Source organism: Lagenorhynchus albirostris, chromosome 20, assembly GCF_949774975.1.
Source record: "Lagenorhynchus albirostris chromosome 20, mLagAlb1.1, whole genome shotgun sequence".
Taxonomy (NCBI): domain Eukaryota; kingdom Metazoa; phylum Chordata; class Mammalia; order Artiodactyla; family Delphinidae; genus Lagenorhynchus; species Lagenorhynchus albirostris.
Genome location: NC_083114.1, coordinates 9,926,037 through 9,948,298, shown reverse-complemented (window position 1 = coordinate 9,948,298; position 22,262 = coordinate 9,926,037). Strand labels below are relative to the sequence as shown.

At 56.4% G+C, this 22,262-nt stretch overlaps 1 protein-coding gene across 3 annotated transcripts; it reads right to left on the bottom strand.

The window, feature by feature from the left end:
* Window positions 1–24: 24 nt before the first annotated feature.
* Window positions 25–22,223, bottom strand: KIF1C (kinesin family member 1C). Of its 3 annotated transcripts, XM_060135595.1 has the most exons (24): window positions 22,045–22,221; window positions 21,782–21,885; window positions 20,236–20,356; window positions 19,841–19,973; window positions 19,355–19,431; window positions 18,836–19,015; window positions 18,144–18,209; window positions 17,234–17,412; window positions 17,035–17,146; window positions 16,518–16,595; window positions 16,303–16,368; window positions 16,136–16,211; window positions 15,558–15,636; window positions 15,209–15,354; window positions 14,042–14,211; window positions 13,853–13,932; window positions 13,649–13,724; window positions 9,487–9,566; window positions 8,544–8,638; window positions 5,094–5,177; window positions 4,505–4,691; window positions 4,287–4,359; window positions 2,869–3,483; window positions 25–1,254 (listed from the first exon to the last, which is right to left on the bottom strand). In XM_060135595.1, the coding sequence occupies exons 4-24, from the start codon at window positions 19,944–19,946 to the stop codon at window positions 571–573; spliced, it is 3,309 nt and encodes a 1,102-aa protein (XP_059991578.1). In that variant the 5' UTR covers window positions 19,947–19,973; window positions 20,236–20,356; window positions 21,782–21,885; window positions 22,045–22,221; the 3' UTR covers window positions 25–570. The 3 variants fall into 3 exon arrangements, with proteins under 3 accessions (XP_059991578.1, XP_059991577.1, XP_059991580.1); XM_060135594.1 differs by lacking the exon at window positions 21,782–21,885; XM_060135597.1 differs by lacking the exons at window positions 2,869–3,483; window positions 21,782–21,885 and having other exon boundaries at window positions 22,045–22,223.
* Between the last annotated feature and the right edge of the window lie 39 nt (window positions 22,224–22,262).

The following is a 22,262-nucleotide window of genomic DNA, read 5'->3' as shown; positions in this document are numbered from 1 at the left end:
AATGACCACCAGCCACAAGCTCCCTCTGTTTTCCGTCCTTTATTGAAAGGTCCCACATCCTCAGGGACCCCAGGCAAACCAGACGCCAGACAGGTCCCCCAAATATAGCAGGAGGCCTGAAAGGGGAGAGGAATGACTTATGATCCCACCACACCTCCCTGGAAACAGAAACCCACCACAGACGGACAGACAGACAGGGCCAGGAGCGGGGAGACCTTACCCCCCTCTAGGTTCTCTCCCCTTTGCCCCCACTTGAAAAGAAAGTCAAATACCGACTACGCGGCACCCCAGCCCCCCACCCACCCTAGCAGCGTTTGTGGGACCCCCCCCCCACAAGGGGCAGCCCCGAGGCAGCTTCCCGTCACTCTCCTTCACTTTGGTTCGCTCCTGGCAGCTCCGTGCCCTCTTCCTTCCTCCCTCAGCCTCCGGCCCAGTTACCCCTACATCTTCTATCACCTACTCGGACCTTCTCTCTGGTCTCTAGGGCCTCCTGCCCCAGGGCTTCTGGGGAAGCAGCATCTCCTCCCAGCGAGGGGCTCCGCCAGGACCTCTCTGCCCAAGATGTGGGGCTCACACGGCCGCCCCACTCTCCTTGAGGTCAGGGGCTGAGCGCTGCCGTCTCATCCGCGGGGGCGTAGTGTATGGGGGGTAGCGGGGCCCTGGGGGCCTCTGGGCTGGGTATGGTTGGGGCTGCTGGGGATAATAGTTGTGCTTTTTGGGCTGGAAGTGCTGGGGTTCGGGCTGTGCAGAACCCCCTCCCCGGGACCGGCCCCCTCCGTCCAGGGAATTCCTGCGGGGACGGTGGGACCTGCGGGGACTTGGGGGCCTGCGGGCAGGGGTGGCCAGAGAGGGGGTGAGCTCCTCAGGGGGCTGGGGTGGCGCTGGGGACTCCCCGGCCCCCGCCCCCGGCCAGGACTCGCGGTGCTGGGGGTTGCTCTTGAAGGGGAAGCGCAGCTTGCAGTCGTGAGGGGGCACGAAGCGGGCGGGGGGTCTGCGCAGCCCCCCGCCCCGGCCCCCGGAGCCCTGCAGTCCCTGCAGCCGCAGCTGCTCCTGCTTGAGCCAGCGAAGGCGCCCCCGACGGAAGGCGGGGTCCTCCTCCATCAGCCTCGACACCCGCTCCCAGCTCGACAAGGGCGGCGAGGAGGGCCGCGCGGGAGGTGCTCGGTCACCGGGGGCTTCCTGCTCCGCTGCCTCAGACCCTTGGGGCTGAGCCCACGTGGCCTCACCGGCTTCTTCATTCTCGTCCTCGTGATCCTGGGAGGGAGAGGGGGTGAGAGAAAAGGGGGCACGTGAGGAGAGTGGAGTCCTGAGGACGTGCAGATTCGGGAGGACGTGCAGATTCGGGAGGACGAGCTGGAAGGCCCTGGAGCAGCTGGACGTCCGGGATCCTGAGAGAGAGAGGCATGGAGATGAGGAAGCTGGAGGGACACTGGTTTAGGAGCCCGGACCCAGAGTCGGGTGGCCGACGCAGTCCAGGTGTGCCACCTCCTAGCTGTGGGTCTGGATCTCCGGCTTGTAGCCTCTGTGCCTCAGTGTCCTCACATGTAAGATAACATCAACAATGACAGTATCTATCACATAGGGCTATTGTAAGATTACCTGAGAAATTCTACCATGCCTCACCTAGTGGGCACTCAGCAAATATTGCTGAATAAATGATGTGCCCTGGGGATACAGCAGTCAACAAAGAGGGAAGAAAAATACCTGCCATCATTTTAGTGGACGGACACAGTTGATAAATAAATAAGAAAAATATATGGTATGGTACATAAGCTGTACTTCCATGAAATGTTAAATATAAATATATGTATTTAAGTTATTTAATATATATTATTTACATTATATGTAAGTACCATGTTATATATTTTATATATATTTTATATAAATGCATATATGTGTATATATTTTATACACATATAAAAATATATATTCACATGGAAAAGACCAGAGCAAGGAAAAGGACAGGAGGCCAGGGTGGGGGTAGATGCAGTGAAAGGACAGGAAGAGATTCACAGAGAAGTTACCATTTTAGGGAACACCCAAAGGAACTGCGGGACGAGCTCTATGGCTCTGAGAGGGAAGGGCGTTCTGGGCAGAAGGAACAGCAGGTGCAAAGGCCTTGAAGCAGGAATGCACCCAGCAAGTTCAAGGAACAGCAAGGAAGCCCAAGGGTCTGGAGAGGGGAGAGTGAGGAGAGGCGTAAGAGCTGCATTTGGAGCCGTAAGCCTTCAACACCGTGACTACTGCTATAACTGGCTGCCTGTCATCCCCCTTTAGAAGGCAAGCGGGAGCGCGGCAGAAATTCTGTCTGTTGTGAGTAACCCCAGTAGCTAGCACGATGCCTGGCACACAGTAAACACTCAACTATTTACTTGTTGAGTGAATACATGGAAAACGGGTAGGTGATAACACTCCCACTCGCAGGGCCACTGTGAAGGTTTACACGGTGACACAGGAGAAGCACTCAGCACAGCGGCTACCAAAGGAAGGGTCACCCAGGAGAGGGGTGGTTCTAAGAGTGGTCACCTATGGGAACACTCATTAAGTGGTAACTTAAGGACTGTACCCTTTATATCAGTGGTTCTCAAACTTCACTGTATTTCAGAACCACCCAGGGTACTTACTATAAATGCAGATGTGTCCCCAAAGATGCTGATTCAGTAGGTCTGGGGCAGAACCCAGGAATCTGCGTTTTCAGTTAGTGCCCTGGTGATTGTGAGGCAGGTGATTCACAAACTATGCTGTGTTAAACTTCGGTAAGATTTTTTAAAGGAAGAGGAGGAAGGAGGCTGGACTCTGAGGTGGGAGGTTCAGGTTGCTACAGGGGAGAGATGCAGGCGGGGACAAGCCGGGCCGGGCCCGTCCTACCTGGGTCAGGGGGATGACCCTCTCCATGCGAAGCATGCGGTCCCTCAGGGCCTGCAGCTCGCGGTCCTTGCTGCTGTTCTGCAGCTTCACCTCCTGCAGGATCCCCGTGAGCTTGTCGATGTGAGCCCGGAGGTCCTCCACCTCTGCGCCGCGGGCTCCCTCCTCACTGCCGCCACCTCCACCTCCGCTGCCTTCCTCCTCGCCCACCGTGTCCCAGACATCCCGGGCCACGGCCCTCCAGGCGTCCCCGGGCCCCTCAGGCTTGCCGTAGGTGCGGCACAGCTCCCGCATCTTGAGGGCAGCCAGGGCCTCGATCTCGGCCCGCCCGTGGCGGAAGTCGGCCAGGGCCACCTCGTAGCAGATCTCCTTCACTGCCTGCATCTTCAGGTCGGCCATGGTGGCCCAGCGGGGGTCTTTGCCCTGCAGCCGCCGTCGCTGGGGGATCTGGTACACCCTGCGGGGGGCCCTGCGCTTGCCGCTGCTGGGCAGGCCGCAGCGCTTGACGATAGTCTGGACCGTGGTGGGCGGCAGCTGCTCACGCAAGGACGAGATGAGCCGCCAGCTCTCTTCGCAGGAGCGCTTGTCAGAGTCGTCCCCGCTGTCAGAGTCCGCGTACTGGGGCCACAGAGAGGGAAGACAGACGGGGAGAGGGCTAAGGGCACCCCAGAGCCATGTGTCCCAGCGACATGGAAACACCGTGGTCAGAGCGGCTCGGTGCTGGGTGCACGGCTTAACCTCTGCTCGTCTGCACAGTGGAGGTAATGACGGCACCTCCTCACAGATACGTTTTGAGATTAATGTGCTCAGAGCGTGTGGCACAGAGAAAGCGAGTATTAGCTGTAGCCGTACCAAGTATGGGTTTCGTGTGTATATATCGCTCAGGATGCGGTTAAAGATTTGAAAGTAAGTCCATTCAAAGAACAATCTTTTTTTTTTTTTAATATTTATTTATTGATTTATTTGGTTGGCTGCGCCGGGTCTTAGTTGCGGCATGCGGGATCTAGTTCCCTGATCAGGGATCGAACCCAGGCCCCCTGCATTGGCAGCATGAAGTCTTAACCACTGGACCACCAGGGAAGTCCCCAAAGAACAATCTTAAGTAAATAACAACACGGGCGGTACTTGGATTTGGTAAAAATCATAAAGGTGGCACAGGTTCAGCTAGAGTCCAGGAAGCCCCAGTCACCTGGGAGGAACCCTAGTTCCCTGCATGGGTTCCTCCCTGGGTCACATTTCTCTCCTGTCTCCTCCTAGATGCCACCTCTACCCCCTAGCCCCGGGCCCACTCCCCACTCTGGCTCAGGCAGGGTGACCAAACTCAGAGTCAGGCTGAAGCTCTGCCAGGCCGGCTGCTCCAGTGCCCCCCAGCCCACCTCCCGCCTCTGCCTGCCCCACCGCACCCCTGGCCAGCCCCTCACCAGCCGCTGCTGCTCCAACAGAAGATCAGCCTCCTCCTTTTCTTTGCGGTACTGGTTCTCCAGATCCTGCAGCCTGGGTTGGGTGAGGAGGGGAGGAAGAGCTCTGAGGTTCTGAAGCCACCTCAATAGGGCGTCTGACAGCAGGAGGGTGCTGGGGGCTGGGCACCCGGGAGGGACGGTCAGCAGGGCCCTGGGGCGCAAGCACCCTCCCCACGCACCTCTTCTCCATCTCCAGCTTGATATCAATGCCTTGCTGCTCCAGCAGTTCCTTCTGGGCAAAGTTCCAGTCGACGGGCTCGAAGGGCGGTCCTGGGGGCGGGGGGACCCCTCGCTCCCGCTCTAGCCGCGCCTGCTCCGGGTGATTGAAGCGGAAAACGTGGTTCTTGCCCATCACAATCCTATTCCCTGGAGATAGGAGGATGGAGAAGTGGACTCACTCGCCCACGGCAGCACACCCCTCCGCGTGCCCGAGGTGCACAGGGCCTTGCCCACAAATCCCAGGAGCCCCGACACAATCTCTTCCATCACCCCAAATCCAAGAGCGGCTGGAGCTGAGGCTCCCCTAGCTGGCCCCAGGAACCGCCCTGTCCCTGACAGCCAAAGGAAATCAGGAGCTTGGCATCCTCTTCCTGTTGCCCTGAGGCAGTGAGACAAACCAAAACCTGACTCCCTCTCTCTTCCCTTCCCAGTTCCGTCTTCACATTCCCACGCTGTTTCCTATTTGTTTCTGGGTCCCGCCCGGGAGTCACCCAAGAAGCTCCTCCTTGCACAGCCAGGGCCCAGGACCCTCACTGCCCCCTCCTCTACCTGACTTCAGCACCACAGGCTCAGTCACAAGTTTCCCATTGACATAGGTCTCGGCTCCTTCACAAGGCTCCAGGGTGACCACCACTGAGGCAGGGAGAGAGGAGAGGGAGCGATCAGACCCTGGGGGGGGGGAGGGGTATGGTCACAGATTCCCACCCTGCATTCCCCCCAAAACACACATACACCCCCAGTCCCACCACCCAGTACCTGTCAGGGGTGCCATGGCCCCTCTGGTGGCAGGCAGCACGGGAAAGGAAGAGCAGAAGGAGGGTTAGAGCCCCAGCTACAATTCCCAGGAGCCTCTGAGGGGGCTCCCTTCTCACCCTCTGCCATCCTCCCCAGCAGCGGCTTAGCAAGCCCGGAATCCTCAGAGGGCGTGGCCTCGCAGGTCCAGCTGGTCGGCAGGCCCTGTCATTTCTGCCTTCCAGATGACCACTCCTTCCTTCCCAAACAACACTGCTACTGGCCAGGTCTGGATTCCTACAGCAGGCTCCTAGCCCCACTTCTGTCTGATGCATCTTGCACACTGCGACCTAACTAATCTTCTCAAGCCACAGTCAACTATCTTCAGTCAATATCACTATTTTCATGGGAGGAGATAAAGCCAACCCAACCCAAACATCTCTCAAGGTGCTCCTTGTACAAATCACCAAGCCTGCTGCTTGCTGGGACATGAGGATGCCTGAGGCACTTCCCTGTCCTTGAGGACCAGTGCCCCGTTGTCACAGAGGGGCCCCCGTATTCCAAAGACCCAGACTCTATGACTCCTTAGCTGAGGGACATTAAGCAAGTCACCCGATTTCTGTGAGCTATAAAATGGGGTAACAAAGTCTTTCTTTACAGAGTGGCTGAAAGGCTCAAATAAAGGGATGTGGGAAAGAGAGTTCTTATTTACCTTACAAGGAACAGAGAAACCAGAATGAATGGTAACGTAAAGCAGAGACAAGCCTACGGACGCTGTAGGAGTACAAAAATAGCAAAGAGTAACTCGGCTTAGGGGCAGAGGACTGGGAATGATTATGGGAAAGTGGTAACTCCTGAGCTGATGCTCAAAGGGAAACTTGGATGAAGGGGCAGAAACGATGGAGAAGATGTCAGACACAGCTAAAGCATCACCACGTCGGTGACCAGCACTGCAAGAAGGTGGCAGAGAAGAGGATGAGGTGGCTAGAAGGGTACCAGTCTATCCCCGCCCTTATTTCCCACCACGCCCCCAATTCATCCATCCATTCCACAAATATATTGCACCCCTATGATATGCCAGGCACTATTTTAGGTCCTGGAAATACCGGAGAGATAAAAACCAAAATGCCTGGTCTTACCGAGCTAACTTCCACTTGGTAAGAAAGATGATAAACAAGTAATTGAGCAAGTAATCTAAAGGCAGGGTTGGGCGGGGATAGTTGTTATGGAGGGAAATGGGGCCAGGTGAGAACCCACACGAACCCACAGCGATCTGAACCGAGGCAGCCCAGGACTCACAGCACAGGCCCTAGAGTCTGCCATGCTGCGTCCCAATCCAGTTCTGCCATCCTCTAGCTGTGCAGTCTCGGGCAAATTCCCTAACCCCTGGGAACCTCAGCTCCCTCACCTGTGAGCTACGTGCGAAAATGCAAAGGCACAAAGTAGATGGTAAGTAATAACTATTTTTCTGTGTTCATACCTCTATCCGTGCTGCCTGCTCTTAGGCGTCTTTGGTCAAGTATTAAATCTTAAAGGCCCAAATGGACTAACCCTTTATACAGCCCCCATCATTTGGGGCACAGAACCATCTGCTGCTTCCACGGTGATGTAACCTATTTGGGCCTGTCACCTCCCCAAACACACCCTGAGCTCCCGAGGGTGGGCTGCCTCCACAGGCCTTGTGTGGTTTTGGTATCACCCCAGTACATGGCTTGAGGGAACCGCAGAACAGGAACTCGGTAATAACTCACTGGGCTGAACGGATTCAATAGCTCGCAGCCCACGGGGCCGGAAGCGTTCGCTGCTGCTAGGGACTTGAACGAGACCAGAACAACTGCATTAATCCACTGACCAGAAAATGGAACTGAAGTCCACCGGGCAGGTCTTCAACCTGAGCTGCAGGCCACACGAGAGCATCTTTTCTTATTTTAAGACACACGCTGACCACGGGTGCCCTGTCTCCTGTCCCCCAGAAGCATCAGACCTGAGGCACATAGCACGGGCTCCAGGTGAGGGAGAGCTCAGGTGTGACACGACCAACCTCCCTGCCCTACTCACTTCCCAGAGCTTAACTTCACTTGGGCACAACTGAACCCAAATCAGTCCATTAAAAAAAAAAATGACCTGGACTTCCCTGGTGGCGCAGTGGTTAAGACTCCACGCTCCCAATGCAGGGGACCCGGGTTCGATCCCTGGTCCAGGAACTAGATCCCACGTGCCGCAACTAAGAGTTTGCATGCCACAACTAAGGAGCCGGCGAGCCGCAACTAAGGAGCCCGTGAGCCACAACTAAGGAGCCGCCTGCTGCAACTAAGGAGCCCACGTGCCACAACTAAGGAGCCGGCGAGCCACAACTAAAGGAACCCTTGAGCCACAACTAAGGAGCCCGACTGCCGCAACTAAGGAGCCCACGTGCCACAACTAAGAAACCGGCGAGCCACAACTAAGAAGCCTGCCTGCCGCAACTAAGGAGCCCATGTGCCGCAACTAAGAAACCAGCAAGCCGCAACTAAGGCACCCGTGAGCCACAACTAAGGAGCCCACCTGCTGCAACTAAGGAGCCCACGTGCCGCAACTAAGGAGCCCACCTGCCACAGCTAAGACCTGACGCAACCAAATAAATAAACATTAAAAAAAGACCCAACCAGAACAAAACGGTGACCTCAGAATATGTCCTAAGTGGTACTTAACCACGAACATTGTTTTGTTACCTGTCAGACAGACTACTACCTACACCCTGAGGGCTTGTGATTCCTAAAAGCTTTTGCTGCTGTGGCCAAAAACAGCTAAAAACTTCTGCAAGTTTTGGAACCACAGGGAGACATGGGCTGACTAACTGCCTGAAACTTTCGTAGTCATAGCTACATAGATAATCAGGTTTTCAGAGATAAATTCAGATATCCCACTGAAAAACCTACAGGTTTTCATAAAAAACGACTAGGGTGCTATTTGAGGCTAAAAAATCAAGGAAGAGGGCAGGATCTCCTCTTCCCAAAACCTCACCCTCTGAAGCCACAGTCTTCTGTTTCTGCCTTGGGGACCCTCACCACTCCCAGCTCATAACAAGAGTCTGCGCCCTGAGGGCAGGTGCAGATAGCAGGGCCCCCACTCAGGGGGGGGCCAGGAGTTTGAAGCCCCCTCTCAGGGCGAGGACACATCCTGTCACGTGGCGGCTGCACTCCCAGGGCCCGAGCCAGGGCTCGGTATTCAGTGAGGGACCTGTCTCTCTCTGTCTGGTCACTCCAGTCTCGCCCCCTTAGCCATTACCTTCTCCGTCTGGCTGAGGGATGCTCCGGAACAGACAGTGCTGCTCCCGAATGAACTGCCCAGTCAGCTTGATGTCCACATCGACCTGGCCGACCCTGGGGAAGCAATGGCCAACAATTTCTGAGCATGTGCCAGTCATACATACACCAAGCCCCTTCTGAACACAAGTTCAACCAACTCAGTAAGCCAAGTATAATTATTCCCATTTCACAGATGAGGAAGCTGAGGCTCAGAGAGGTAAGTAACTTGCCCAAGGTCATGCAGCCCAGCAGTGGTGAAGCTGGGATGTGAGCCCAGATCTGCCTGGCTCCAAAGCCCACATCCTCACTGTTATACAGCAAAGGGGGAAGGGAACCTGGAGTGGGGTGGGTGCCCTCAGCCTTGGTTCCTGCATCCTTCCCATGATGATCACCAAGGACAGCTGAACAGCCTGTGTCAGGAGAGGAAGGAGCACCCTCACCCCTTTAACTCCAGGAGGTGACCTTGGAGGCGCTGAGCCCCAGGGGTTCATTAGCATTAGCCAGTGAAGTTACCTGTCATATAGGTACTGCCCTCAACAGCATTGGGCCAGGGTTATGTTTCCCTTCTCTCTCCCACCCCAAGGGAGGGTCCCACTAAGCGATGCCCAGGCAGTGGTGCTGGGGGCCAAGAACGCAGCGGTCCAAGCTCCCACCCACTCTCTGCCCCAGTAGATCAGGACCTATCCCCGCCAGTGCTGGTTTGGTTTGGTCCCAGGAGGGGTGTCACCCACACCAAAGCGGTGGGTGGAGGCAGGCTCAGCAAGTTCTCAGGAAGCCTGGAGCTAACAGGGCTGCAGAGGAGCTGTCCTGAGATGTGGGGTGTCCCCAAGAGATCATTAGAGAAGGGAGTCGCCAGCGTGGCCCTCCCTCTGCAACCACACCCTAAAAGGAGAGGCTGCCCCACGGGCCCAAGCAAACGCTACCTGGTGACACCATCTTTGATGTGGTAGAGCAGACATTCAGACATCAGGGGGTCTTCATTCAGGTTCACCAGGTGTGGAGTCTGAGGGGGAAGGGGCGGCAGTCAGGGGACAGCCGCCAGGGGTGCGGCCAAGAGGGAGGGAAGGCGCTTGGCAGACATCCCTGCAGGCTCCCCGCTGCGCCCCTCCCCCTCACTCGGAGGGCGAGCTCTCCCACCCCCTGCTCCCACTCACCCCAATGCCTTCGGGGCAGCCTGACCCACCCCCTCCCGGCACACAGGATGCCCCCACCCTTCCGGCCCCTCCCCAGGCCCCATTTCTTCAGAGGCACCTGGACACACCAATCTCCCTGACCCGAAACCTTAGAAGCCACCTGCCCTCTCTCTGCTTTCCCTGTATTCCCTCTGGCCCCAGGGCTCATTACTTCTTCCCTCAAAATATATCTTGCCACTTCGAGAGGGGACTGCTCAGACCTCTCTGGCCCACGCAACACATGCCTGCCTGACTTGAGTCTGCTTTTCATGCCGGTACTCCTGGGCGTCCTCCATGGCAGGGCCCCAGCCCACTTATCCAAGCCCCTTTGCGGGGCCCCCTCTCCCCTTCTGTGCTCGCATCCAGTGGGCTCTGAGCACTCACTCCAAAAAGCCGGGCTCATCCCTGCCCATCCCCTCGCCTGCAACAGCCTCCCTCCTGGCCCCACCCCCACCTGTCAAAATCATTCACTTCCGGTCCCTCAAGGTCTGTCTCAAATGCCACTTCTTCCACAAAGCCTTCCCAGGCCTTCCACCCGAACACAAGATCCCCTGCCTCTGTTCCGCAAGGATATACCGTGGCCTTTCTATGTGCAAGACCCCACTGTGGTGCCAGGCAGGACAGAGATGAGTCACACCTAGAGGCTGCTGCCCCGTTGGTCAGGAAATCAGAGCCAACTTGGGGAGATAAGACTTGTCGTGGAAACACCATTGCAGGTAAGAAACACATGCCTCATAATAGACTTCCTGAACTTTTCACGCCCTCAGTTAGCTCATTCATTCATTCATTCATTCATCCCACTGTATCCTGGGAGGGGCTCATACACAAAAATGAATAAAATGAAGACCAATGGGAGCTCATGGGGGTCAGGGGAGCTTCATGCAAAAGGCAGTATGGGAGCTGGTCTCTGATGATGAGGAGGACGTGGACATGAACAAGGAAGAGTGTTTCAGGTGAAAGAGGAGTCTGAACAAAGGCACGGAGGCAGGGGAGCACAGGGTGTAGGGGAAGACAGCCAGCAGTCAAGGCCCCATCTTTCTGTGGGAGCCCCCTAACAGGAAGCCCAAGGCTACGTCCACAGTGGATGCGTTGTGTATCTGTGCATCGGCCCCTCCAACGATGACTCTGCAACACTTCCTCTTCTCCTGAGGGATGACCATGCCCCTCCCGACACTGCAGTGTCAGGCCTGCTTGGGAATGGCAAACACGGATGGGTCCTGGAAGCAGAAAGCGATCTATCCCTCGGGAGAGGGGACATGATTTAGGGCAGTGCTTTTCAATCTTTATTCAGCCCTGGAACCCTTTGTTCACAGGAAACCTTACCTAGAAGCCTAACACGTCAAGCAGATAAGCAGAGAGCTGCTCAGGCCGAGGTGGGGGCAGGGGACCCAGAGTCCAGTCCTGCCCCCGCCTCCCCATTCCCTGTGAAGGAAGCTCCGAGCCAGGTTTGAAAATTACTGACTTAGGAAGTCCTTAGGCCTGGTGGCGAGGTCTCAGGAAAGAAGGGGCTTTCCCTAAGGCCCTTGGCTCTCTCCAGGACAAACTGGAGCTTCTGCTCCAAGGACCCAATTCTCCACTCGACGTTTCCTAGGTTGGAGTCACCCCCACCAAACCCGTTTCTCCTGTGAGCCTAACAGCTTTCTCTCTGAAGTCCACATGACTTTTAAACTTACGAGAATGTCTCGCCACCTGGAGAAAATGCCGAAGTTACCTCCCCTAAGATGCTTTTTTTTTTACCAATCAGATGGGCAAAGATCAAGAAGTTGAAGAGGATGAGGGAACACGGGCTGTCTTGTATGATGCTCTTGGGAGTGTAAGTGGGCATGGTTAAAATCTCTGGAGGCACGCTGGCAAAAGAGATCAAAGTTTTACCTGGCTACTGGTGGCCCCCAAATCTCCACTTCTAGGAATATGTTCTACAGACAGCAGACCATTAGTAAGACTATCTTCTGTAACGTTGTTTATAGTATCAAAGAATGGGAAACAACCTAAATGTCCATCAGTAGGAAGCTGGTTAAAAAAAATTGTCCTACGTCTATACAATAGAATATTCTGACACTGTGGGGGAAAAAAAAAAAACGGACAGAACTGCAATACACTGATACGTGAAAAAGTAACATGTCAAGTGTGGAACCAGCACCACGGCAAAGAGGGGCGATGTGTGCATGCGTACGTGGATGATTGTAACACACGCCTGTACGTGCAGAGACTACCTCCAGAAGAACACATCAGGAGCCAGCAACAGGACTCGCCTCTGGGAGGGGAACCCGAGGGTGGGAAGGAAGGAGATTTCCTTTGCACCTCACTGTACAAAGTAAACGTTCCCGGTGGGGCGTGCCACCTTTACAAGAACAACTAAGAACAAAACAGAACAGAAGTCCCTCCTGTTGGTCCCAAGCTCTAGCAGGTGGCACCTTGCACAGTGTGAGCCTCTCCAGGAAAGAAAAACCCATCCATCAGCCTGTCCATCCCTTTCTACCTTTCCCTAGCCCTGCAGCTGTGGCAGAAGCTCCACAGGTACCTGGCACCCCCAGGTGGCTGGCAAGCCATGCCGAGAGCCCCCTGCAGTCCCTCCTCTCAGATGTGCGCCTCTGGGGGATCCCAAAGCCCTGGGTGCCCAGCCCCGGACCTGACCCCTCAGCCCTGCCTGCCACCCTCAATCACCCACTGACAGCTCTCTCGCCCCTGGCCGTGCCTCAGGCCAGGCAAACCCCTCTCCTCTGTCTGGATCCCTGTTCAATGGTCCCTGCTTGCTTCGTCACCCAGACGCCATATCCGTATGAAAATCGGAGGGGTCTCCTTCCAGTAACTGCCTGGAAGAGGTGTATCTCACTTAGAGCCTGATCCTATGATGCTTCATACCACAGCCCTGACAGGCGTGTCTGGCTCCATTCCAGGGCTGGGACTGGAAGTTCCTGCTTTGCCCAAACTGGCCTCTGCATCACCGTTTCACCAGTGTGCACCGCTACAGCTGTGCTGGCCGTCGGAAGCCAGCGTCCACTCTGACTGGTTGGTCCCCGTGCTGTGCTGGTTGCTAAAGGTTTTGAATACCATTCCTGCCTCCAACTGAGCCTGATCACTCCTGCCCTGCTTCCTTCCTTCCTTCCTCTCCACAAAGCCTTACTGAGCGCTTACTACACAGCGGGCACGTGACAGGTGCTGGTGCGCCCCACTCGGCCGAAAATACCCCACATTTGCTCGGCCCGATGTTCTAGAGAGAACATCCTCTCTACCACGCCCCCCGTCCATCTTTCAGGCTCCACTTTCCAAACCACCTTCTCCAGGAAACCAGTTTCCATACGCCTCCAGGCCGCACTGACGCTTCCATCTTTAAACCTCTCGCTGCGTTTACAAGCAACATCCTACAGGTTAGTGCTTACACTTCTATTCCTTTTACAGTCTTGTCTTCCCAAGTTATCCTTTCGAAACGTACTTTTTAGGTTTTTTTGCATTTGTTTGCTTGTTTTTGAATAGCTAACACATACACAAGTTACAAAATCCAAATGATACAGAAGTGTACACGGTGGACAAGTCGCTATCCCAACCAACCTGCAATCTCCCAGGGTCCTCTCCCTTCCCCCTGGGGTAACCACCGTAACCAGTTTCTCATGAATCCAGAGATACGTTCTACGCGTGAACTCATACGCGCACGTGTGTGGGTGTCTATTTATAAATACCTAGATTCTAAGCAGCTCTTGAAATCCCCCTAAGGGCAGGGACCCTGGCATCCTGTGGTCCCTAGATGGAGGCAGAAGACAGGGACGGCCGGACAACAGAGAGGGGAGGAGCAGGAGTGGGGACAGAGGTGATGGAGGGACAATTCAGAGACCTGAGATCAGAGTTAAAACTCATGACCCTGCCACCCCAACCCTCTTCTTTCAGCATCCAGAGTCTCTGAGGCCTCCTCACTCACCTTCTTTGGAGAGAAGACGCCCACGGTTCCCCCATCTTCCCGGACAGCCACCCCCATCTCAGCCAGCAACGCTTCTCTGTAGGCAAAGGAGAGGCAGATATTGGTCTTGTCATCGGTACCCACGAACCCCTCCCCTGCAGGGCCTGACCTTCCCTCCCCACCTCACTCCTTCCAGGGCTCCAGCTGTCGGCCCCACCCTCACACCTCTCCATCCTCAAGGCCTCCGTCTTACGTAGCTTCTCCTCCCAGGTCTCATTCAGCTCAGCTATAATCTTCTCTGTCTCCTGGGGGCACAAGACGGGCAGGGGTCAGGACAGACTGGGACAAGCACCTCCCGGGGGTGATTCCCAGCAGCCCCCAGAGCCCCACCCCTTGCCTGCTCCAGCTTCCCACCTGCAGTCTCTCCATGGCCTCCTCAGGCCCAATCTGGGGCTCGGCACTGGGGGAGAACGATGGCTCCAGCTCCCCGTTGTGTGCTGCGGGGGACGAGGGCGAAGCTGGGGCAGAGGGAGACGATACAGCTGGCAGAGCACCTGCGGGACTCCCCTCATCCACCTTCAGGCCTAGGAGGGAGAAAAAGGTAAAAGAAGGAGGCCAAGGAAAGATGGAACTGATCGGAAACAGAGAAGGTCTCACAGGGGACCAGCTTGGAAGGACTGCAGAAGACCCATGGGCCACCTCCACAAAGTAGGGAGCCCTCCTACTGCAGCCTTGACAAATGGACACCGAGTCTCTGCTTGTTCCCCTCCAGGGATGGAAAGCTCATTACTGAACAAGGTAGCCAGTTCCTTCCATTGCAGGATGACTTGTACCATCAGAAAGTTCTTAGCTGAGAATTTTCTTAGCTGAAATCTGCCCCATGTTACATGTAGCTCTGTTTCTAGTTCTGCTCTCTGGGATGAGAAAGACTACACTGCTTTTTTCTTTTGCAACACTACCCTTCAAATGTACACAGGTGAACATCGTGTCTACCTTCTCTTCCCAAGAACCCTTATTCTCCCCACCGTGCCCCTTAGCACCCCAACTCCTCAATGGGATGGACCCCAAGACTGAATGCACAGTCCACACCGGACACAGCCAACACTGATCACAGACTATCTAATACAGATGCCATTTCACAGTAAGGAGGCTGAGCCTTACGTTTCAGAAATTAGTCCACTGTTGACTATTATTATGCTTACGGTCAATTTAATTCCCAATGTTTCACAAGAACTTCTGTCAAGGCAGGTGCCCAGCAGCCTATTCTTAATGACTTACTGTTCAAACCATAAACGCATGACTTGCCATTTACTCCTGCTCCTGTCGTTTCAGTAGTTCCAGGAGCCTGTCAAGGTCCCTCTGAATCCTGCCTGCCTCTCCCCAGGAGGACCAGTCCCTCCCAGCTCTGTAACACCTAAAGGCGTGACCTGTCCCCTCTCCACATCTGCATCTAAGTCAAGGGGCACTTGCTGGGCTTTCTGGGCAGTGGTCCCTCCCTGGTCCCAGGCCTGGGCAAAGGCAAATGAGGAGGGATGAGCTGGGCCAAGAAGCCTCCCTGAGCTGACCCTCCTGGAGTCCCACCTCCCAGGGCAGAGGCGGAGAGCCCCTGGGCCATCAGCAGTTCGCGCAGCCGGGCCACCTCCTCCTGCAGCTCGCGGATCAGCCGGGCATTAGGGTCCTCGTTGATGATGGCATTGCAGCGAATCTGCTTGGTGCGGTCGGCGTACCTGGATGAGGAGGGAGGAGCGGGACCGGTGAGGCCTAGACACGGGTGACCTTGGTCTGCTGCCCGATTCCCTCTCCCTCCCAGGTTTCATCATAGTGCAGTAGAGCTGAGGGTCAACCCTATCTCATGGGGAGGGTCCTGAGCTACCAGCTGCTGAGCTCCTGGCACTTTTCGTGTCCCACCCCACCTCTACTAGAGCCCCACCTGAGGGTGCTAAGAGTCTCCTCGTAATTGATGTCCGCGGGGCTCAGGGCCGCAATCATTGCTGTGCGTGAATTCCCACCTATAAATGAAAGGAGGGGAAAGCTTGAGCTGGGCAGGGTCCTAAGAAAAGTCAGACTGGGTCACAGGGTCAGGGGGGCCTCATCGCTCAGGCAGGGGTCCAATAGGGTCACTGTCCAAGGTAGGGTAAAGCTAAGAGTTGTGGAGCTAATCGTGAAATCTGGTGGTCAGAGGAAGTGGGGGTGAGGTCAGGGAGACATCAGACATCTGTGGGACAATCAGCGATCAGTGGGCGGAGGATGAAGTCAAAGGCGGGTGTGAGGTCAGAGAGCAGTCAGGGGGAGCCAAGTCAGTGAGGCCCTTGGCTCGGCAGGGAGCGTGTGGCCTTGATCCCAGCATCAGGACACTTTCAAAGGATGCCCCTGGGGATGAGGGGGAGAGTCAACGGACCACTGGAGGATTTGAGGTTCCAGGGGTGTCCATGGGACTGGTATCAAAAGGGGGTTGGCAGGAATGGAGGCAGGGTCGCCATAGAGAGACAGAGAGGAGAAGCCCCTCACCCAGATTCTCCTTGAGCAGCCAGGTGAGCACAGAGTCCCTGTAAGGGATAAAATCCGACTTCCGCTTCTTTGATTGCTGAGGGACAGAAGGAGGAAGGGGGTTACGGTGGGCCACCCTCTTTGTCCGCTTTCCCAGAGCCCCGTCTCTTCACACGCCCAGGTCTTACCATATCCGCAAGGGCCGAGATCACCTTCCCTAGAGTGGTCAGGGACTTATTGATGTTGGCGCCTTCCTGGCAAGAGGAACGTGGGGAATGAGGCCTTCTTCTCCCACTCCGATCCCCTTCCCCCGCTCCCCCCACAGCCAGAGTCCCAGTTATGATTTGAGACCACTGCACACAGCCCCCAACACTGCCCTGTCCGACCCTCCCAAGCCCCTCACCTTCAGGCGCATGCCCCGGGCCCCTGAGGAGTCAGCCCGCTCACTGCCAGCAAGGTCCACCAAACTGATCTTACTGACCTGGGTCAGAGGAAAGAGACAGGAGGTGACTGGGTCAGTGCGGGGCAGGCATATCAAGGGAACACCCAGCAAGGGGACTAGGCAGTTGGCAAGGGATGGAGAAAGCCAGGAGTGGGGGACGGAAGGGGGATACATAAGGTAACAGTGAGGGTTTGGTTAGTTGTCCTTTTCTTCATTTATTCAATCACAGATATTCACATGCCCACTGTGTGCCGGGACAAGGCACACAGTGGGCTCCAAGGAGCCTAGCTAGAAGAACAAACATGCAAAAGGAGACTATCCCACTGATCTGATAGGGGAAGCACGGGGGGCTATGGAAGCTCAGAGGAGGCACTCAACCAAGCCTGGACAGGGAGGGAGGACGCAAGGCCCGCTGATCACATCTCTGTCTCTGTTACCAAGTGGGATGGGGTTGCAGCGGGTGGAGGGGGGGGCCTACTTTCTCTGAGTCCAGTCCAGTGAGCTGATCGTGGCAGCGCTGCGTGAAGACAATGGTGAAGACGGCGTGGGAACGGCTGCTGGTCTCATTCATGTTGGTGGCGGCCACAGTCCTGGGGGGGAGGGAATGGTCAGTGGGTCCGGCCCCTCATCTTCCTAACCCTGTCTGCCTTGCCCTCCACCCCATCAGCCTGCCTCACCGCGCTTTATTTCCACAGTCCATGAGGTCAGCAATGTCTGCGTAAGAGGTCACAGCCAATTTAGACAGGTCCTGCACGTAGGGGCCCAGGATGGGGTGCTCTCGGACCCTCAGAGAGCCCCGACTCTTGGGGTTCAAGAGGTCTCGTACCCTCTCACAGTAGATCTCCATGTAGCTCACCTGAGCGGGAGAAGCAAATAAAAAGTAATAAAGGTGGGCTTCCCTGGTGGCGCAGTGGTTAAGAATTCGCCTGCCAATGCAGGGGACACGGGTTCGAGCCCTGGTCCAGGAAGATCCCACATGCCGCAGAGCAACTAAGCCCGTGCGCCACAACTACTGAGCCTGCGCTCTGGAGCCCACGAGCCACAACTACTGAAGCCCGCGTGCCTAGAGCCCGAGCTCCTCAACAAGAGAAGCCACCGCAACGAGAAGCCCGTGCACCGCAACGAAGAATAGCTCCCGCTCAACGCAACTAGAGAAAGCCGCGCGCAGCAACAAAGACCCAATGCAGCCAAAGATAAATAATTAATAAATAAATTTCTTAAAAAAGTAAAAAAGGTAACAACCACACCCAATGGGAAACTTAACCTGGACTCCACTGGATACAATACAGGTAACCTACACTGAGTGTTTACTATGTGTCGCTAAACATTTTACATGTGCAAGCTCACTGAGCCTTCCAACAACCCTAGAAGGGGACCCCTGATCATTATCATTTCAGAAAAACGCTCTGGAGCCGAGAGAGAAGTCGTTTGCCCAAAGCCACAGTTACTAACTGGTAAAGCCTAGAGCAGATCCCAGGCTGGCTGACTCCAGAGACTGCACTTGGTCTTAATCGCTCTGCTCACCTCCTCCCTACCCAGGGGACACTGTAGCTCCCCTCCCAGCCCCCTCCCAAGACCTGGGCTTACCTCCACAGAATAGGATAGCTGAGCGCTCTGGTTCTTACTAACACGAGAGAAGAGGTCCTCACAGAGCTGGAGGGGGACACAGAGAAGCACAAAGATGCTGCTGTTCATGGCACACCTGTGGCGCCCAGCACCCAGGCCAGGCCAGGTCTCAAGTGACCCTGTTTAACCCTTACCACAGCCCCAAGGGAGGGATGGGATCGTTCCCATTTTACAGATGGGAAAGCAACCTCTGAGAGGTTCACACTTGCCCAGGGTCAGAGGCTAGTATTCAGTGAGCCAAAATGCAAGCCCGGAGCCTGTATGCAAGGTCACTATGCTGCGGTCAGAGAGATTATGGTCAACTCTCAGTTATCCACAACTGGCTTTTCCTACAGTAAACACCTTGACTACGGTACACAAGCCTACATGGGAACTACACTCACAAGTAATTACGAGACAAGGTAAGACAACAGCAAGTGGTAGAAACAAAGTTCAAACCCTGGGCGCTCTGCCGCCAAAGGTGTGGCTGTTCTCATTGAGCTTTCTTGGCCCTGATGTCCAGGTTGGAGCCATCCTCATCCCCCATCACCTTCCCTATTACTAACAACCAGAGAGCCAAGTCTCTGCTCCACAACGCTTAGAACCCAGCCTACTCCCCTAGGGGCAGCTGAAGATGCTTCAGCCCTGGCCGCCCTGCCAGGCCCCGAGTGTACCTGGGGCACGATGCCCTGCTGCCCTGGCTCCTGCCGCCCCATCATGGTGTAGGATTTCCCAGCCCCCGTCTGCCCATAGGCAAAGATGCACACGTTGTAGCCTTCAAAGGCATGGAGCAGCATCTCTTCTCCAATATCCCGATACACCTGTTGCTGAGATGCAAACTGGGGGTCCTCGGCCTAGGTAAAAGGGGGGCAAGAAAGACAGCAGGAACCCTAGATGACTTTGTCCTTGGTATCTAGGTGCCCAAAGGTCTTGTGTGCCCCCACCTCGATCACGGTCCTAATCATCCCTGAGGATCCTATCTAGTCTCCTGCCAGCCCTAAATTATCCCAGGGATTCTGCCTCCCCCTTCCTGGTCCTAGTCACAAGTTCAGGGTCCTACCCACCCCCACCCAAGGGTCCTGGTCCTCCCAACCAATTCCCTGGAGGTCCTATTTCCCAGCAATGCTCCCTCCCCAGGACCTGAATCCCCCATCCCTCTTTGCTTAGCTCTTCCCCCAACCTAACAACCTCACCGAAGTGTGTGACCAGTAGGAGTAATCGAAAGTGAAGCTTTTGGGGGCATCCTTGCTCTGTCTGGGATTGATGATGGCTGAGAAAGCAAAGGAACGAAGGCCAAGGTCAGGTACTCCCGACCGCTGCCCACTCCCCACAAGCCCTCAGAAGCCGGGCATCCCACTCCCCTCCTCCATCCTAGTTCATCTCTCCCCTTTAATACTCCCCACCCCCTCCAGCCACCAAAGCTAATTTTGGCTTCCCAGGACCCGCCCCCCTCCCGGCTGCCTCCCTGGATTGGGCAATGGAGGGCTCCAGGCCAACATTCCCCCTCCCAGGGACTGGGAGCACGGAAAGGCCAGCCTGTCCCAGCCTCCTTCCTTACAATTAGCACCTGCTCCGTGCCCAGCACAGCCCTCCTCCTGGTTCGGCCCGCCAGGACTGGCCCGTACAGTGGGCCCGGGCTGCCCTGCCTGTGCCCAGACGGGCCCCTGGGACTCACTCACAGGTGGTGCTGCCCTGCATGCTGACCACACACTTGGCATCCTGGCTGGTCTCACGGGCGTTGAAGGGCCGAACCCTCACTGCCACTTTCACCGAGGCGCCAGCCATGGCTCCAGATACTCCCACCCTCCTCAGCTGGAGGACAGAGATAGAAGAGAAGGTCAGAGCTGTTGGGAGGCAATGTCTGGGTCCCCCAGACATTGCCTCCCAACTTCTCCGAGGAACCAGTCTCTCCACACCCCCTTCTCCGGCGACCCAGCCCCTCAAGGACCCAGTTTCTGTTTCCTTGGCCTTCCTCCCCAATGGCAGTCTCCTCAGGGACTCCCGGAGGTGTTCCTGACTCTCTCCCCAGCCTTTTCCCAGCAGGCAGGGACCTGGGATGTCACCCCAGAGTTACCTGGTGTCCTGGCCCCAGACCAGGGGGGCTGTATCAGTTCTGGCTGCCACCGGCCCTCGTAGGAGGAGCCCCATCCTACACTGGGGGCCTGGCCACGCCAGCTGGGGCTGTAGGGGAAACCCTGGTTGCGGGGGAAGAGTGGTTAGGAGGCACCCGTGGCTCCAGAGGTGTGTCTGGGGTTCCAGGGTTGGAGGACAAGGGGTGGGGGGTAATGTTAGGAAAGGTGAGGATGGCTGTTCCTCTGGAGTGGTCGAATGCAATGTGAATCCAAGGGCAGGGACGGTGATATTTTTATTCCTCGTCACTCACAAGTGCACTGAACGTTCAGAGAGAGAAGAGAGAAAGAGACTGGACAGAGAGCAATTCAGAGAGAGGGACACATGGGCAGAGACACTGAGGGTGGTGGGAAGCGGGGAGAGGAGAGGCAGAAAGTCCCCAACACCAAGAAAATGAGAGAGACAAGAAGACTGAGGTCATGCTACGAAGAAACGTAAGGGGACACACAGAGGACAGCAAACACAGAAATGTTAAACAGGTAGGGGAAAAGCACAAATTGGAAGCCCAGAAGAGAAACAAGATGCAAGAAAATCCCAAACATAAGACCTGCCCTAAAATTCCCCCACAGGGTCAGCCAGGGAGAAGTAGAAACCAGCTCCCACCTAGGGTCCATAACCTCCACACAGAGGGAGAGACTGCTGATGGGCAAAATCCAATGGCTGGAGGTACAGCCCAGAACTGGGATCCACAGGGCCTGCCTATAAGCCCCAAATCCCTTGACCAGCCCCCAGCACTTCCTCCTTAGGATCCAGGACAATGGGCAGGAGAGGGTGGGGTCATCCTGTAACCATCCTACCAACCACCAGGGTCCTCTGTTGGAGAATCCAGAATACCTGTGTTTATGGGAAGGGAGGCTAGCAGTAGGGTCCCCCTGAGGAGGGAGAGAAGGGAGAGCAAGCAGGCAGGTCCCAGCTCCAGCCTGGGGCTAGTGCTATGGCATCCACTGCCCTGGGGAAAGTGCCAGTCTGGAGCCCAGGAATGTGGGTGACCCGGTGCCCACACCCTGGGAGGAGAGGCTGAGCAGCCCACACCCACGGACAACAGGGTGGGAGGGTTGTGAAGAGAGATCAGAGGTGTTGAGCCTCCTTCTGTGGCCCCAAAGGGCCTCAAACCCCTGTCCTGCTGGGCCTCACCACACCAGCCTTTCTGGCCAGGGCATGGGAGGGGTGAGAGGGCTGGTCTGTCCCAGGACAGGAAGGGAGTAGCTGAAACCACAGAGGCTGTCTCAGGAAGAACAGCCCTGACCCCCAGACCCTGATCAGGGGAGGGAAAGGACACTGATGGAGACACGCAATTGTAACGCCGTTATGGCTAACGGGGCAGGGAATGAGATGGCACTGCTGGTGGATGGCGGGGTAATGGGCCAGGAGAGAGGTACAGGGGTCGGCTGGTGCAGCGTAATGGGTCAGTGGGGTACAGACAGTAGCCGCGGCTGGGGTGAGGCCGAGCGACCCGAAAGGGGGCCTAGGGCCACCTGCACCTTGCTCACCCAGAAGTTTTCACACAGGCCCCCGTCCCGGCCTTTCTGGGCGGCCATGCGGACAGTGTCCTCCGGTCCAGCCAACCGACGGCCGCCCCGGGCCTGGCACCTCTCTGCGCCTCCGCGGGACAAATAGCACATGATCCCGGCTCCCGCGGCCAGCCGGCCCCCGCCGGGTGGTGCAAACCGGGACCCCGGCTCCCCGCCCCCCAGCCCGGCACATTCCTCCGCGGGCGTCCCCTCCCTCACCCCCCCTCTCCCACAGCTCTCACCTCGTCGCGGCGGGGCTCCCGGAGCGGCTGGGCAGAGTGCAAAGGGACAAACTTCCCGTGAAGCGTGAGGCGGGAGCGGGGGCAATCCGGGGCCGCTTCGGGGCTGCCCCCGCCCCTCGCCGGGTCCCCGGGCGGCGGGCGGCGGACTCGCGCCCCGGGGGCGGCAGCAGTAGCGGCGCCAGCGGCCGGCGCCCGCCCGGGCAGCACGAGCTGGGGCG

Excerpts from the sequence above, each read along its gene's own strand:
- KIF1C (XM_060135595.1), bottom strand. The coding sequence starts at position 19,946 with ATGGCTGGCGCCTCGGTGAAAGTGGCAGTGAGGGTTCGGCCCTTCAAC. Across the intron at positions 16,596-17,034 it reads CTGGACTGGACTCAGAGAAA|GTCAGTAAGATCAGTTTGGT; the intron begins GTAGGCCCCCCC and ends CCTCTGACCCAG. Across the intron at positions 16,212-16,302 it reads TCTCGGCCCTTGCGGATATG|CAATCAAAGAAGCGGAAGTC; the intron begins GTAAGACCTGGG and ends TCTGTCCCTCAG.